The 17661-nt window shown below is 44.7% G+C and overlaps 1 protein-coding gene across 50 annotated transcripts in view; it reads right to left on the minus strand.

Annotated features, from left to right (window-relative positions):
* Window positions 1-2705: 2705 nt before the first annotated feature.
* LOC106603249 (protocadherin gamma-C5) overlaps window positions 2706-17661 on the minus strand; it is a 186079-nt gene continuing 171123 nt past the window's right edge. For 15 of the 50 annotated variants that reach the window (XM_045716987.1, XM_045716982.1, XM_045716986.1 and 12 more), the window contains exons 2-5: window positions 8890-8951; window positions 6931-6987; window positions 5870-5979; window positions 2706-5041 (exon numbers count right to left, since the gene is read on the minus strand). In XM_045716987.1, the coding sequence (XP_045572943.1) occupies window positions 4794-5041; window positions 5870-5979; window positions 6931-6987; window positions 8890-8951 (477 nt within the window). In that variant the 3' untranslated portion in view covers window positions 2706-4793. Of the gene's footprint in view, window positions 5042-5869; window positions 5980-6930; window positions 6988-8514; window positions 8590-8889; window positions 8952-10460; window positions 13684-13729; window positions 17164-17661 lie in introns of those variants that run through there. The other 35 variants (XM_014196645.2, XM_045716992.1, XM_045716999.1 and 32 more) reach the window with 8 other exon arrangements.

The raw sequence follows: 17661 nt of genomic DNA on the forward strand, positions 1-17661 counted from the left end.
ACACGGAAAACTAGGCGTGTGTGAGGTTTAGCATGTTATAAATGGGGATAACTAGGCGTGTGTGAGGCTTAGCATATTGTGAATGGGGAAAACTAGGCGTGTGTGAGGTTTAGCATGTTATAAACGTGGAAAACTAGGCGTGTGTGTGGTTTTGCATGTTATAAACACGGAAAACTAGGCATGTGTGAGGTTTAACATTTTATAGATGGGGACAACTAGGCGTGTTTGAGGTTTAGCATGTTATAAACACGGAAAACTAGGCGTGTGTGAGGTTTAGCACGTTATAAATGGGGATAACTAGGCGTGTGTGAGGTTTAGCATGTTATAAATGGGGAAAACTAAGCGTGTGTGAGGTTTAGCATGTTATAAACATGGAAAAGTAGGCGTGTGTGAGGTTTAGCATGTTATAAATGGGGATATCTAGGTGTGTGTGAGGTTTAGCATGTTATAAACACGGAAAACTAGGCGTGTGTGAGGTTTAGCATGTTATAAATGGGGAAAACTAGGCATGTGTGAGGTTTAGCATGTTATAAATGGGGACAACTAGGCGTGTGTGAGGTTTAGCATACTGTGAATGGGGAAAACTAGGCGTTTGTGAGGTTTAGCATGTTATTAACGTGGAAAACTAGGCGTGTGTGTGGTTTAGCATGTTATAAACACGGAAAACTAGTCATTTGTGAGGTTTAACATTTTATAGATGGGGACAACTAGGCGTGTGTGAGGTTTAGCATGTTATAAACATGGAAAACTAGGCGTGTGTGAGGTTTAGCATGTTACAAATGGGGAAAACTAGGCGTGTGTGAGGTTTAGCATGTTATAAACGTGGAAATCTAGGCATGTGTGAGGTTTAGCATGTTACAAACACGGAAAACTAGGCGTGTGTGAGGTTTAGCATGTTATAAATGGGGATAACTAGGCGTGTGTGAGGTTTAGCATATTGTGAATGGGGAAAACTAGGCGTTTGTGAGGTTTAGCATGTTATAAACGTGGAAAACTAGGCGTGTGTTTGGTTTTGCATTTTATAAACATAGAAAACTAGGCATGTGTGAGGTTTAGCATGTTACAAATGGGGAAAACTAGGCGTGTGTGAGGTTTAGCATGTTATAAATGGGGATAACTTGTCGTGTGTGAGGTTTAGCATGTTATAAATGTGGAAATCTAGGCATGTGTGAGGTTTAGCTTGTTATAAACTTGGAATTCTAAGCATGTGTGAGGTTTAGCATGTTATAAACACAGAAAACTAGGCGTGCGTGAGGTTTAGCATGTTATAAATGGGGAAAACTAGGCTTGTGTGAGGTTTAGCATGTTATAAACACGGACAACTAGGCGTGTGTGAGGTTTAGCACGTTAGAAATGGGGAAATCGAGAGATGTGTGAGTTTTCGCATGTTAGAAACACGGACAACTAGGCGTGTGTGAGGTTTAGCACGTTATAAACGGGGACAACTAGGCGTGTGTGAGGTTCAGCATGTTATAAACACAGAAAACCAGGCGTGTGTGAGGTTCAGCATGTTTTAAATGGGGAAAACTAGGCATGTGTGAGGTTTAGCATGTTATATATGGGGGAAACTAGGCGTGTGTGAGGTTTAGCATGTTATAAACGTGGAAATCTAGGCATGTGTGAGGTTTAGCATGTTACAAACACGGAAAACTAGGCGTGTGTGAGGTTTAGCATGTTATAAATGGGGATAACTAGGCGTGTGTGAGGCTTAGCATATTGTGAATGGGGAAAACTAGGCGTGTGTGAGGTTTAGCATGTTATAAACGTGGAAAACTAGGCGTGTGTGTGGTTTTGCATGTTATAAACACGGAAAACTAGGCATGTGTGAGGTTTAACATTTTATAGATGGGGACAACTAGGCGTGTTTGAGGTTTAGCATGTTATAAACACGGAAAACTAGGCGTGTGTGAGGTTTAGCACGTTATAAATGGGGATAACTAGGCGTGTGTGAGGTTTAACATGTTATAAATGGGGAAAACTAAGCGTGTGTGAGGTTTAGCATGTTATAAACATGGAAAAGTAGGCGTGTGTGAGGTTTAGCATGTTATAAATGGGGATATCTAGGTGTGTGTGAGGTTTAGCATGTTATAAACACGGAAAACTAGGCGTGTGTGAGGTTTAGCATGTTATAAATGGGGAAAACTAGGCATGTGTGAGGTTTAGCATGTTATAAATGGGGACAACTAGGCGTGTGTGAGGTTTAGCATGTCATAAACGGGGAAAACTCGGCGTGTGTGAGGTTTAGCATGTTATAAACTTGGAAAACTGTGTGTGTGACGTTTAGCATGTTATAAACTTGGAAAACTGTGTGTGTGAGGTTTAGCATGTCATAAACGGGGAAAACTCGGCGTGTGTGAGGTTTAGCATGTTATAAACTTGGAAAACTCGGCGTGTGTGAGGTTTAGCATGTTATAAATGGGAAAACTAGGCATGTGTGAGGCTTAGCATGTTATAAACATGGAAAACTAGGCATGTGTGAGGGGTAGGGATAATGTTAGGGTCCCGCTCCACTCCACCGTCTGTGACTAAACTGTGCTGAACAAAGAGTGGATTGCTTCTAGCAGAGCCATGGCACCAGTTCAGTCAACTCCAACAGACAGGCTCCAATATAGCCTCTGCCATTAGCTATGATTATCCCCTGCCTCCTGCCAGCAAACAGAACACCATTCATCAGTAAAACACAACCAATTCTTAAGGAGAAGACATGATTTTAGAATACATTTTTATTTGGAAATGTCAGTGTTCAAAGAGTAAACAAAAACAAACAAATAAACAGAGATATAAATATTAGCATATAAAATAAGAGTGTAACAGGGAGAAGCGCTAAGCAATTTAATAGGAAAGATAATACAATAGAACACAGAGGACTATTCCAGCAGAAGATGCATATATATTTATATCCATATGAGCAAGGGTGGCATTCCATTAGCATAAACAATTGATTAAAATCACAAACACAGGAAGAGGTACAGGGAAATGGAATCACACTTTAAAGACATTTAGGTGTTGAGTGTTACACTTTAAAGTTTGGAGTGACCAACGAAAGAATGCGATAGAGAGAAAACACAAAAATATGCACGACAAATTTCACAAGCCTCTAGCTACGACTGTCTTTTGAAAGTTTTAGTTTTATTTACAGCTTGGTTAAATCAGTCAGCTCAACTCTTAGTCACTACACCACTACATTTCATCTGAAACACATATTTTTTTGTTGAAAAATATCCAAAACATTCCAGTACTAGCCAGCTGTGTGGTTGTGGTGAGAGAGTGATGTGTCTCTCTAAGATTCATACAGACTAGCTATGTGTCTTATTTACATGGGGGCAGGGTGTCTGTGCATCTGGGGTTTTGGCAGGTTAAAGGATAGACTGAAAACATTATCTGTGCCCCAGACTGCTGCTAGGAGGGGAGAGAGAGATGGTCTCTGTCCATGGTCCTGATATGGCCCTGAACGCTGCAACAAGGCTTATCCATAGGATTCTGTAAACGGTCCATACAGAACATCCTACAGTGCCTGGAGTTGTAGTGTACTGAACATGTGGTCTGGTCAAGGTTCTCCTAGAGAACTAAGGAATAAAGACTGTGAACTGAAGAGGTGATGAGAGCACATTTACCGGCTGTCATAGCCGGAGAGATACTGTACATGTGGCAAGAGGACAGAGACTGTCCACCCTTTCCCCTCCCTCTGCCCTTACCACACACCCAACCCTAGGGGCGTGGTCGCAGGACTGTCTATGAGCCTTAGAGAAGTCCACAGTGCAGAGCCAATCACACTGGGCCAGCCCGGCATAATGTTGATACAACGTTAAAACAACGCTGATACAATATCTAAATAATGTTGGTTCTAAGTTAATAAAACACTGATCCATCTTTACAATGTTACAATATATGAATAAAGTTCTGCTTTAATGCCACTCTACGGGATTCTACCAATAATGATGGAAAAAGGTGACAATCGTGGCTCAGATGACGTAAATAACCACAGAATCCTGCTTGGGCAAGATTTTAAAAAGCAGCTGGATATACTTTGATGGTCACCATTGTAAAAAACATTATATCAGCATCCGTTCTTTTTCTTGCTAGTCATATAACTACGTTGAACCTTAGCGGCGTTTTAAGTTGTTAATGCTATAGTATGCATTCTCATGACATACTTTCCTGATGAAGTAGAGCTAGCCTCTTTCTTTCAAATGTATGTTAGTGTCGGCTCATCTTCAGTGGTTCTTCATCTTCAGGATGAATCATGCATGTCTTGTCTATTTCATCCCTTAAAAAGAACTAAAGCAAGTTCTCTAAAGAAACCTAACAAGGTGTACGTGTAATTCGTGTCACCATAAGAAGCAGAACTACTTGGAATTTTAGAGAAACATCGAACGGTTTAATAAAACAAACCATTAGATTTTTTCTTTTTTTTTGTGATTTTCTTTAGAACGCTATAATACAGAGCTAGGTCACTACATGAATTCCAGGTCCCTGAAATTCATCTGGATCCAATATAAATCTAATGTAATCTTCCTCCCCCTCCCACCCCACATAGAACACACCAATAACCTCTGCCTGAAGTAAGCTGTGATGACCATAGAAGCAAGAAGTACAGCGGTTGCCCATTACAAACATTTGCAAAGTGACATATGCTCACAAACATCCAAAATTCTGGGACTATCAGATTGAACTATCAGAATGAATAGCAGAAAAAAAAACAAAGATCAAGGCTTCCAATGAGGGAGGACACTCGGCAGTATGGGGGGCAGGGTCTTGGTTTCTGTGGCGATGGGGCTTGGTGTTAGCTTGGCTTACTTCTTGTCCTTCTTGGTGGACTTCTTCTTGCTGGCGGGGGTCTGGGCAGCGTTGGGGACGTCGACCTGGGGTATGGCCTGAGGCGGGCCCTGCAGGGCCGGCTGGGGCATCATCTGCTGGGGGTTGGCCGTCAGGGTGGCCGTGCTGCCGGGGATGTAGACGTTCTGGCGGTAATCGGGCACATGCTGCATGGGGAACTGGGCATTGTAGCGGGGGCCAAGGGTCGCAGTCGCCTCACTCACCTCTGAGAGAGAGAAGGGAAGGAGGGAGAAACGGTTATAGCTGGGTGTGTTGTGATGCTGTGAAGAGAGAGGAACTCTCCTAACTGAGGATCATTTCTGCACTGCATTGCAGCTCCAGCTCAGCACTGTTCCGAGCCAGCCCCTTTCCACCCCCACACTCACAGCATATAGAACCTCCGCTCTCTCACACAGAACAGATGTAAACAACTAAACGCAGTACATTCAGATATCATCAAACATCATTTGGAATTGAGGAATAAACTGACTAATTGCACACTAATAGAGAGATAGGCAGTGTGCAGGTTTCTGGGTGACTGCAGCTATGGAGCATTGAAACAAAGAGCTCTGTGTCCCATAGTCCTCATGTGTTGGTTCATTCACACACAGGGACTGCTGAGACACACTGTGGTCTATACATGTGTACTTGGCAGACTCTCTCTCTCTCTCTCTGTCCTAATGGGGGCACACAAAGGAAGGATGTGCTGTTTCCTTATCAACTGCCACTATGATCTAATCAAGTCGTATGCACTAAGAATCTAGCGCCTGAGATGCTGCTCTCTAACAGGGCTCTCTCTGTAGCTCTACCCAGTGGCAGAGAGCTCTCCATCTCCCCATTTGTATGCAGTATCAGTCCTCAACAGAGAACAGAGATATTTCAGTGTCACCAGTCCCCTGTCTGTTAGAATGCATGAACAGATACTCTCTCTTTCCCTTTCTCTTTCCCTCTTTCCCTCCCTCCCATACAACTATCCATGGAGGTAACCTTGTGAGGTAGCGGAAGACAGAGAGAAGGAAATGGGATTTCTGGGATATGTAGGCCGCAGACTCACCGTTGGCAGCAGCCATCAGAGCCTGGAGCTGTTCAGCCTCAGTGGGGGGGTTGGGCCAGGGTCCTGTTCCAACTATAGCACCACCTGCCCCCTCAGGATGGGGGCCAGCTCTGCAGGAGAGGAGGGGGATGAGTCAGTATAAGAGACACACTCAAATCTCTCTCTTTCACCGTGACTCTCACTCTCTCTCTCACACACACACTCTCCTCCCATCATGATTGTCAGCATGGCGACACCAAGCCTCCAGAAGCCATTTTGAGTGAGCACCTGCATCACAGAGCACAGAGGAGATGGAGGCTGGGAGAAGACATTGGATCAGGAAGCGCTATACATGTTACTAGTTAGCACAGAGCCATAATATGCAAGCAGACCTCACACACAGAGTAGAGACTAAACGAGCTGTTCAGATGCTGTTCGGATGCTATGTGCCTTGTACCCATGCTATGTGTTAGAGTGTGTGTGTGTGTGGGGGGGGGGGGCTTATCAGAGAAAGAGAAAGAAAAGACGGGGATGAGGAGAGAGGAGAGAATGTTTGTATGTTTCATCAATAAGAGACTGGATTGTTGATCAGATATTATCATTGTTCTTCTCAATCCCTTCATTTGCCACTGGTCAAATCTGCAATGTAGGATTGTGGACAAAATGTTTCATTGAGTTTGTTGGGTTTATTACATCCATATGGGAGTTAGTAACACACACACACGTGCGCAAGTTTACACACATACACACACACACACAGATAGACAGAAACAGGCTGACAGAACCACATGGAAATCTACGCTACGAATAAAAGGACAAACTACACAGTTCAGCGAAGCCTCCAAACCCAAGTATACAACACAGACCACGCAGCGATGCTGAGCTTTGCACATCTACAAACACCTCCACAAAGCCTCGACCCATTTCAAATACACAGCTAGACCGCAAGAGCATGTACAGATTATCACACGCTCAACAGCCAGAAGCCAAGCTTGTCTACACACAGCTACAGCCTGTCAGACACCAGCATGTATGAGAGCAGGACGCCGCCTTGCACAGTCAGCAAAGCCACTCTACTCTACCTCGCCTTGCCGTACGGTGTCCATCTCTGTTGGGTGCTGGTGCTGTACCTGTACGTGCTGAAACACAGACGATCACCTCTCACTCTTTCAGTCCAATGCCAGTCAGATGGACTCCTTCATTAGCCGACCAGGTTCATATTCAGTTTCTATCTAATGAACTACACTACATGACCAAAAGTATGTGGACACCTGCTCGTCAAACATCTCATTCCAAAATCATGGGCCCTCCTTTTCTGGTATAACAGCCTCCACTCTTATGGGAAGGTTTTCCACTAGATGTTGGAACATTGCTGCGGGGACTTGCTTCCATTTAGCCACAAGAGCATTGGTGAGGCTGGGAACTGATGTTGGGCGATTGTATGCTGTAGCGTTAAGATTTCCCTTCACTGGAACTAAGGGGCCTAGACCGAATCATGAAAAACAGCCCCAAACCATTATTCCTCCACCACCAAACTTTACAGTTGGCACTATGCATTGGGGCAGGTAGCGTTCTCCTGGCATCTGCCAAACCCAGATTTGTCCATTGGACTGCCAAATGGTGAAACGTGATTCATCACTCCAGAGAAGGCTTATCCACTGCTCCAGAGTCCAATGGTGGTGAGCTTTACACCACTCCAGCCGACATTTGCCATTGCGCATGGTGATCTTAGGCTTGTGTGCGGCTGCTCGGCCATGGAAACCCATTTCATGAAGCTCCCGACGAACTGTTCTTGTGCTGACGTTGCTTCCAAAGGCTGTTTGTAACTCGGTAGTAATTGTTTCAACCGAGGACAGACAATTTTTACACACTGCGCGTTTCAGCACACGGTAGTCCCGTTCTGTGAGCTTGTGTTGCCTACCACTTTGCGGCTGAGTCGTTGCTACTCCTAGACATTTCCACTTCACAATAACAGCACTTACAGTTGACCGGGGCAGCTCTAGCAGGGCAGAAATTTGCCGAACTGACTTCTTGGAAAGGTGGCATTCTATGACGGTGCCAGGTTCAAAGTCATTGAGATCTTCAGTAAGTCCATTCTGCTACCAATGTTATCTATGGAGATTGCATGGCTGTGTGCTCGATTTTCTACACCTGTCAGCAACGGGTATGGTTGAAATAGCCGAATCCACTAATTTGAAGGAGTGTCCACATAGTTTTGTATATACAGTGTGCATAGTGAATCAACTTCTATTATGTGCTGGCACGAAATAGAATTGTACAATGACAAATTACAAGAAATTGTCTTTATGTTAAGGAATCTACTATGACACTTTCTATGAATGATACGGTATGTAATCAGTGGCTAATAACTTCACAACACTCAGATGCTCAACAGTTTCTCCACCAGTAGAGCCACAATCTGTTAAACCAAGATCTGTGAGATAATCCAAGCATCTTTTGCGAAATCATTGAGGCACCACATGTCACATCAACAACTACCACTGCAGTGTACCTCAAATCTCACTCACACTACAGCCATCGGATTGCGATTCATTGATTTCTTCTGTAAGTACACTTACAGCTACACAATCATCACAGTATCGACAAATCACTACTACTAGTAGGACTCTACTAACACAACTACTATATAACAGCCATTAGATTACCCATTATTCTGCCGGTCAGTAGTGCCAGTGTTATTGGATCTTTGCGTAGTGTAGTGGGGAACCAATCTGTACTGTCTGTTCAAACACACAACTGCCTTAGACTTTAGGACTTCCAATGGAATGCATATCATAGGCACACATGATTAATTCACATTAAGTAAAATGCAAGTCTGAACGTGTATACGTATGAGAGACGTGTGTGTGTGTGTGTGTGTGTGTGTGTGTGTGTGTGTGTGTGTGTGTGTGTGTGTGTGTGTGTGTGTGTGTGTGTGTGTGTGTGTGTGTGTGTGTGTGTGTGTGTGTGTGTGTGTGTGTGTGTGTGTGTGTGTGTGTGTGTGTATACACTGCGTATATTTAAATGAGCTGAACACTTACCCACTGGGTCCGGGTCTCTGTCCCTGCTGGGTAAAGCGCCAGTCATTGTTGGGTGGTTTTTGCTGGAGGGAGAGAGAGGAGAGGAAATATACTGTTAGAATATGTAGTGGCAGACACACAGGCTGTTCCTCCACTGATGTCTATGGAGGCATGTCATCTTCAGTCATCAGCACTGGAAACCATTTTGTCCTTCAGTGGGCCATGAAGAAAGAAAATGTCACAGGGCCATGAGGAGAGGAGAGTAAGAAAGAGAGAGAGCGATAGAGAGAGCGATAGAGAGAGCGGTAGAGAGAGCGATAGAGAGAGCAGTGTGAGAGAGCAGTGTGAGAGAATGTGTGTGAATTATTGAACAAGCTATTGTGTCAGTGCTGTGCTTGAGCGAGTCCGCTGAGAGGAAGGATCATCAAACATACTCCTGTTACAGGCAACTTCAAAACAAGTTTAATAATGATAAAGCTTTAACTAGAGTTCTCCCAACATATTGACAAAAAAAGCGGTCCACCCAAGCTTTATCTGCTTTAGATTAGGATATAATATGTCTCATTCAACACCCTAGATCCTTAGCCAAATCCAGGATCCATCTATGGGTTTAGTAGGGCTGTGCTACTAGCCAGTGCTGCCTGTCAGAGAGAGTCTGTCAGTGGGGCAGTAATCTGCAGCCCTGCCCTGCCCCACTGATCCTCTAAACCCTGGGCTGGATTACAAGGACAGAGCACTGCCAGGCCTGGAGCCTAGAGAAGCCCTTTGACCAGGACTGTAATACTCTCATACACTGGACTACTCTCTATGAAGGGTGATGTGCCATGCAGCAGTTATTACTGTCGTTTTATATGAAGCTTTAAGGAGTCATACAGTTCAGTACACAGAAATGCTCAGCGATATGACAAATATAGGTCTGGTTAAAGCAGGTCAACTATTCTGGCATCCTTTCAGGATACATTAAAAGGCTATCCTCTCTATAAAGGTCTATTTCCATCTAAGTATGACTGAGCCTTGACTCCGGGTGTTGCCAGCTAAAGGAATAAGTCACAGACAGACTGGGAGAGAGAGAGGCAGACGCTCTGTTTGGTGAGGTCATGAGAGGTGGCTACTGGCTATAGGTTCAGGGCAACAACCCCAATCTATTAGCTTCACCTCATTCAATAAGCAGTCAAAGGTCAACAGCTGACCCCAATATCCTCATTATATGACCTGTACTGCCATATACCCCCACATCCTACTCATCATGTCCCTCCCCATCCCCATCACTGTGCAAAGGAACACATGTTGAGTGAGAACATTCTCACTGTAATAGCCTGTCAACTACAGAGAGGATCCCCCTGCAGTCCTATAAAATGTTCAGCCTCCTCCCAGGCAGACAATAGGGTTCACTGCCAAACAAAACAGTCTGTAGTTTCCAGAGAGTTCAACACAATTAAATCACTCTGTACTTGCCTGAGAGGTAACCACGAGTGCTTTACAATTAAACACCCACACGCGTTCACAAACACAAGTACACAGTCATGTTTAAGTCAGGTCTTGTCTCTTCTGCCAACTTAAATTAACACGGTATTCGTTTTGAGAGAACTCACCTTTTTGGCTTTGCTAGTGTGTTTGTTGGTGAGGGTTACACTCAGAGTGTTCTGGTTCATCATGGGAGTCTTAACGAACACAAAGTCCCTGTCACTGCTGGAGAGGGTGGGGTAACAAGGTCTGCAGGTGTGTGTGTGCGGCTCCTGAGGCCCCACCACCACCTTCATGTAGCGCAGAGGCCCGTCTTTATTGAGCTGCAGGTGGAGGTCTTTATGAGACTGGGAGTGAAAGGCCTGCCTGGTGCCCAGGCCCAAACAAGTCAGGTATCCTCTGTATCTCATCCAGCGCATCACCATGGCAACGATTGCCACCAAACACACAACCGAGACGCAGGTCAGACACCCAATCAGAGCCAGGGTGAGGCCAGACCCCCCACTCTGTTGCCTGGAAGGAGCCCTCCTGATCTGAGAGGACGCGTCTGTACCCTTCTCAGACACAGTAATATTGACTGGCACACTGGTGGAGAGAGCGGGCATACCATTGTCCTGCACCAGCACTATGATAGTGAACATAATATCTTCCTCCTCAAATCTACGGGCTGTTCGCACCTCCCCGCTGTGGGCCCCAACATGAAAGAGATCTGCATCCCTCCCAGAGAGACTGTAGAAGAGCCAGGCGTTGTGCCCACTGTCTTGGTCCACACACACCACCCTGTTGACCAGGTGGCCTTTGCTAGCCGAGCGGGGCACAGACAGCTGCAGCACACCGTCTGGGGGCGGAGCGGGGTAGATCAGGGCAGGAGAGTGGTCATTTTCATCAATCACAAACACATGCACAGTCACATTAGAGCTCTGTACAGGTGTCCCCGCATCCCTGACTTGCACCTGCACCCAGAACACATTCATCTGCTCGTGGTCGAGGGCTCGCACTGCATACAGGTTCCCGTTCTCAGAGTTTATGTAGACAAAAGAGGACACAGGCGAGCCCTGCACCTCACTCTCCAGGACGGTGAAGGAGAGGTGAGCGTTCTGGCCCAGGTCCTGGTCGAACGCAGACACAGTCAGAATGAGCGCACCAGGGGCATTGTTCTCCACTATATCAACAGAGTAGGAGGACTGGGAGAAGAGGGGGGCGTTGTCATTTACATCTGAAAGAGTGATCACAAAGAACTGTTGTGCAGAGCGAGGGGGAGAGCCGGAGTCTGTGGCTGTCACGGTGATGGTGTATTCAGACACAGCCTCTAGGTCCAAAGGGCCGTCTGTCACCAGGGTATAGTGCTCCTCAAAGGGGGATATCAACCTAAATGGCAGCCCAGGTGGGATGTGGACGTTAACCTCCCCGTTTCTACCAGCGTCCATGTCCCTGACACTTATCAGAGCTATAACAGTGCCTGATTCCACATCCTCCTGGATCATTTTAGATAGTGAGTTTATGATGATCTTCGGGCTGTTGTCGTTCACGTCTATTATTTTGATTTTAATGTGGCAGGAGCACTCCATGGCAGGGGTCCCTCTATCCCTGGCTTGCACAGTGATGTCATAAATGTCCGACATTTCATAATCAACCTCCCCTTTCACTCGGATTTCTCCACTTTTGGGATCCACAGTGAAAAGTTTCAGCGCTGTTTCTGAGGTGTACTTACTGAAGAGGTAAGATATCTTTCCATTATGACCATAATCAGCATCCGATGCATTGAGTTTAGTCACTAAAGTGCCCTGTGGAGAGTTTTCAAACAAACTAACAGTTTTAATTGGTTGGTCAAATACCGGGGCATTATCATTGACATCTAGTATATCAATAACAACAGAGGTAGTCCCTGATTTCTGTGGCTGTCTGCCGTCTGCAGTCGTAAGCAGCAGGTGAAACACAGCCTGCTTTTCCCTGTCTAGCGGTTTGTCCAATAATAACTCGGGGAATTTGCTGCCATCACTTTTTGATTCAAGTTTCAATATGAAACAGTCGTTAGGACTGAGAGTGAATGTGCGTAATGAGTTGATGTCTACATATAGATCTTGCGCACTGTCCAAACCAAACCTACTGCCCGGCGCGGCCGCCTCAGACACTTCAAGATAAATATTTCCTGATGGAAACTGAGGAGAATTGTCATTTACGTCCACTATCTCCACAACAACACGGTGTAATTCCAGAGGGTTCTGAAGAACAAGTTGAACAGTAAGAGAACATGTCAAAGTTAACCCACAAAGACTTTCTCTGTCCATGGTTTGTCTGACAACTAAAACTCCACTCGCATTCACGTCAAAATACTTGGCATAAGACTCCGACATAACTCGTGGATTTCTGTTTACAAGCATTGGTATGTTGAGGCCCAAGGCCTTCGCTATGTCCCCGACAAAAGCCCCCGGTTTTAATTCCTCTAGTACGGAATAAGAAAGTTCCGCGGAAAATGATGCTCTGTATAAAGCTGAGAGAAACAGCCAGAACAGAGGCCTTCCCGCTGCCTTTCTCCTTGTGTCCAAAACTCCCATTGTTCAACTCCTCATGTCAGGAAAATATCCTACTTTATTCTGAACAACACAGGTTAAAAAATAATTCTGCTAGAGCTTCAATAACTATAAAATATCATACTGCAAAATAAATAAGCGAGGAGAAGGTAACACCGACTCCCTTCACGCGCAAAGTTCCTAAAGCTACTGAAAGGAAACTTTTTTCAGAGGATGTGCCTGCGTCTCCAAACAAAGACAGGCAACTCTTCAATAGTAGTACAATACAAGCGGGTCCTATTCATTGTGTCACATCTGCTATACGCGCGCGTGCAGGCGAACGCACGCACGAACACACTCACATGCTCACACACTAACAATAAAAGACTGGTTCTGATTTTAAGAGTAACACATGTTACTTTCGTAAAGGAATACAGGAAAAGGGCCAAATAAAAAATAAAAGATTAGGGAGATAATGATAATACAATACAACGGTGTCTTCCTTTTCCTCTTGGACTTCTGGAAAAAACATGCAAAAGTTTAGCTACATCTGGTAAATCGATATTTGTGCCGGCAGGAGAATAATTATCTGAGCCTTCACGAATAGAAACTGAAAAAAATGCATATATCATAACACAATTGCCACGAAAGTAACTGAGTTGTCATATGGCTGGTCAACTGAGTCATTTAATAAATATTTAAAGCAATTGTAGGCCAATACCATCACAAACGCACACTTTTAGAATAAAATGCTTGAAATGTACTTTGGCATTATGTACCACATTCATCCGCTTATAAATAAACAACACAGCACTGCCCTCATTCTTATTATGCACATGAGGGTTGAGTGCTGACTGAATGTCAGTCACCAGTCAGTCTATGCTCACCTGTTGACTCTCGAATGTCCACGTGCTATCAGGTAATGATGCATCAAGCACGTTTATCATGTCCTTAAAGTCAGTGGTGCTGCTGGGCTTAACGAGGGTGAAATCACTGAACTCGGACACTGGAGAGAGACACGACCTGAAGGACTGGCTCTGAGACAACATGTCCCCTCCCAGGACCTCCACATACTTAATAGGGCCGTCAGTGTTGAGCTGGAGCTGCAGGTTTCTGTTTGGATTCTTGTATCCGTCAGAATCAGCCCGTCTGATACAGCAACTCGAGCTGCTCCTACTGTTTCTAACGCACTTCACCACTAAGATGAGGAAAGTCAACAAAGACAAAACGGACACTGAGGCCAGAGAGATTATCAAATAAAAGGTGATTTTACTGTTTCTCTTGCTGGGCTCTGCTGTTTTCTGGCGGAAGTCCGAGATGGGCTCGTGGAGCCCGTCCTCTAACAGTATGTTGACTGTGACTGTGGCGGACTGGACCGGCTCCCCATTGTCCTGTATCTCTATAAGCAGCCTCTGAGAGGAGTCATCCTGCTCTGAAACAGCGCGTTTAGTCCTCACCTCCCCTGTGTAAAGATTCACACTGAACAGAGACGAGTCTGTGGCCTCCACCAGCCTATAGGAAATCCAGGCGTTATGACCCGAGTCTGCGTCCACTGCCGATATCTTAGTGGTGAGGTGGCCTGCTTTAGCGGACCGGGGCATCTTCTGATGGGAGACAGAGCCCATGACAGCGGAAGGGTAAATAACAGCGGGGGCATTGTCGTTCTGGTCCAGGATAAAAACATGAACCGTGACGTTGCTGCTCAGAGACGGAGAGCCGTGGTCCTTTGCCTGCACCTGTATCTGAAACACCTTCAGTTTCTCATAGTCAAACGAGTGCATGCTGTAGATGCTGCCGTTATCTGAGTTGATGTAAATATAGGAGGAGACAGACACGTCTTGTACTTTAGAGTCTAATATAGAATAGGAGATCTTGGCGTTATCTCCAAAATCCATATCCAATGCGGACACGGAGCAAATAATATAACCAGGTGTGTTATTCTCATTGATGTACACAGTGTACGCAGTGTCTGGAAACCTAGGTGGATTGTCATTTACATCCAAAATACGGACTGGGATGGTTTTCTTGCTGGTGAGAGGGGGGGAGCCCGCATCAGTAGCCGTTATCTCAATGCTATACTCTGGGAACGTCTCACGGTCCAGAACACCATTGGTGACTAGTGCGTAATGATTGGAGATGGAAGGTTCCAATGTAAAAGGATAGCTTGGTGGGATTTGTAGTGTCACCTTTCCATTGTCTCCAGAGTCAGGGTCCCGTGCACTAATCAAAGCCACTACAGTCCCTTTGGGTGCGTTCTCGCGCACTGGGCTTGGTTTAGATGTGAGGCTAATTTGGGGAGAGTTATCATTGACATCTATGACATCAATCTGAACGTTGCACTGTCCTTCCATCTCAGGCATGCCTTTGTCTTTAGCAATAATTTCGATTCGGTACGAGGGAGTGCTCTCGTAATCCAGCGAACCCTTCAAATACATTTCCCCCGTTTTTGGATCAATTTCAAACAAAGTCTTTACAGACTGTGCAGTATGGTCACCAAAAGAGTATTCGATCTCTCCATTTGGGCCATCGTCCAAATCGTTTGCCTCGACCTTTAGGAAAGACGTGCCCTGTGGAGTGTTTTCGTTTAGAGATACTTTGCCTAACGGATGTTTGAATATGGGGTTGTTATCGTTGTTATCTAAGACAATAATTATAATCTGTGAGGTCCCAGATCTAACTGGAGAGCCACCATCCAGGGCGGTTAACAACAGCTGATGTCGAGCCTTAGTCTCTCGGTCCAAAGCTTTCTCCAGACATAATTCCGGAACTTTTCTTCCGTCATCTTGATCCTTTATTTCCAAGCTGAAATGTTCGTTTTTGCTGAGAGTATACGATTTTAAAGAATTATCGCCAACGTCAGGATCCTGCGCGCTCTCCAAAGAAAATCGCATACCTGGGGCAGTGGATTCTGCAATTTTCAATGTGCGCTCCGAGGATTGAAAATGAGGAGCATTGTCATTTATATCCTGAATGTCAACTTCCACTCTGTGAAGCTGCAGAGGGTTCTCAATGATGACTTCTAATGGCAAGAGACAACTGGCGCTTTGTCCGCACAGACTTTCTCTGTCAATTCTACCGCTGACGACTAGCTCGCCCTTACCTACATCCACACTGAAATACTGCTTACCAGCCACAGACGCTATCCTCATTTCACGAAAAGAAATCTCTGATACTTCCAAACCCAGATCTTTTGCTATATTTCCAACCACGGATCCCAAGCTCAATTCCTCTGGAACTGTATAACGAATCTCGGCTCCTGCTGTATTCCAAGACAAAAAGAAACACAACAGCCATCGCATTAGTCCTCTCCAATCACTGAGGCACGTTCTCTCCTTCAAGCTCAATTTCTTCATGTTGCTATATCCCGAATAAATAACATGTGGAAAACATGCTTAAAATAAAATATTCCAACGAAATTGTTATTGATCACCTCTCCTTTTTTAACCAAGTATCTAATTCCATTGTGAATGAATGGCTGAGCACAGCTCCGTCTCTCCCAGCTCTGTGCATTGTGGGCTACTGTGCTGTGGCTGGAGGAGGGAGTAGATCTCTTTGTACAGTTAAGCATGCTATTGGTGCACAGCGCAGCACTATATAAACCAATTGAAAACAGAGTAGCTCTTAAAGCCAGCTTTCTGCTGTGGGAGTATGCGTTGTAAACCTGTTGACACATCAGATCATATTTCATGAAGAAATGGAAATATAATCATGAGGTAATACAAAATTCCTGCTTTCCCCATTGCACGAATGGTTATGAAATAATGACAGTGATGATAAAAGTAATAGCCCTTTATCTGAGGTCAAAGTAAACCGTGTTAAATTGACTTAAAGTGTACATATGTCCAGTAGATGTGTGGGACATGATGCAGCAACAAAACAGAACGCTGACGGTTTCGGCGCCAGTGGAGAGCGCGTGTCACTGTCCATGGTGCTGAAATGTACAACCCTTCTCTGCGCGCGTGGAAGAGAACAAAGAGACCAGTTCCTGGGAGCATATGCATGGTCATTAATTACTCCTCATTTATGTCACAGATATACTTGTTTTGTTTATTTGAGTATAAAACTTGCATTCATAAATAGCATAAAAATACGTAATTTCCACGAACCTATGAAATGTTGAGGTTCTTTAAAACTCGATGGGATTTATGTGTTTGTGACGTTCTAGTAAAGAAATGGGCTAAAGCAAAAATGATAGCTTCGACTGCGCAAATAGCATGCAGGCCTGGTGGAAAACACAACCCTGCGGGGAAAGAAGGGAACTGACTGTGTGGTGTGAAAAAAACATAGTTTATGTTATTTTCACTTAAAATTATGCTTCACATTTATGGTGAGCAAAAATAGCATTGAAGCCATGCAGTTCCTACTCATAATTATTTCCAGTGATATTATGTCACTCAAATTAACGCTTTTACTATGGCTGACCTGTTGGCTCTCGAACGTCCATGCACTGTCAGGTAAAGATGCATCAAGCACGATTATAATGTCCTTAAAGTCAGTGGAAGTCTCATCTTTCCATAGAGGGGTGATAATAGTTTGCAGCCAAACCGTTTGGACGCTACAGACAATTTTGACAGAAGACCGATTTTCGGGATGTCTCATGGTCTGACTAGCAGTGCTCTAGCTCTGTCACGTTTCACCGCATATGCGGAAGTGCGGCATCAGCGGATGTGTTGGATTGAGAAGCATCCAATGCAAAAGATTTTTAAGTGCCTAAACATGTCAAATGTATAATTCAATTATCATGGAGTAGAGTTCTTGGTCTAAACAAATTTGGAGTAGAGTTCTTGGTCTAAACAAATTGTTAAACTTTTTATTTATT

Source organism: Salmo salar, chromosome ssa04 (assembly GCF_905237065.1).
Source record: "Salmo salar chromosome ssa04, Ssal_v3.1, whole genome shotgun sequence".
In the NCBI taxonomy this organism is placed as follows: domain Eukaryota; kingdom Metazoa; phylum Chordata; class Actinopteri; order Salmoniformes; family Salmonidae; genus Salmo; species Salmo salar.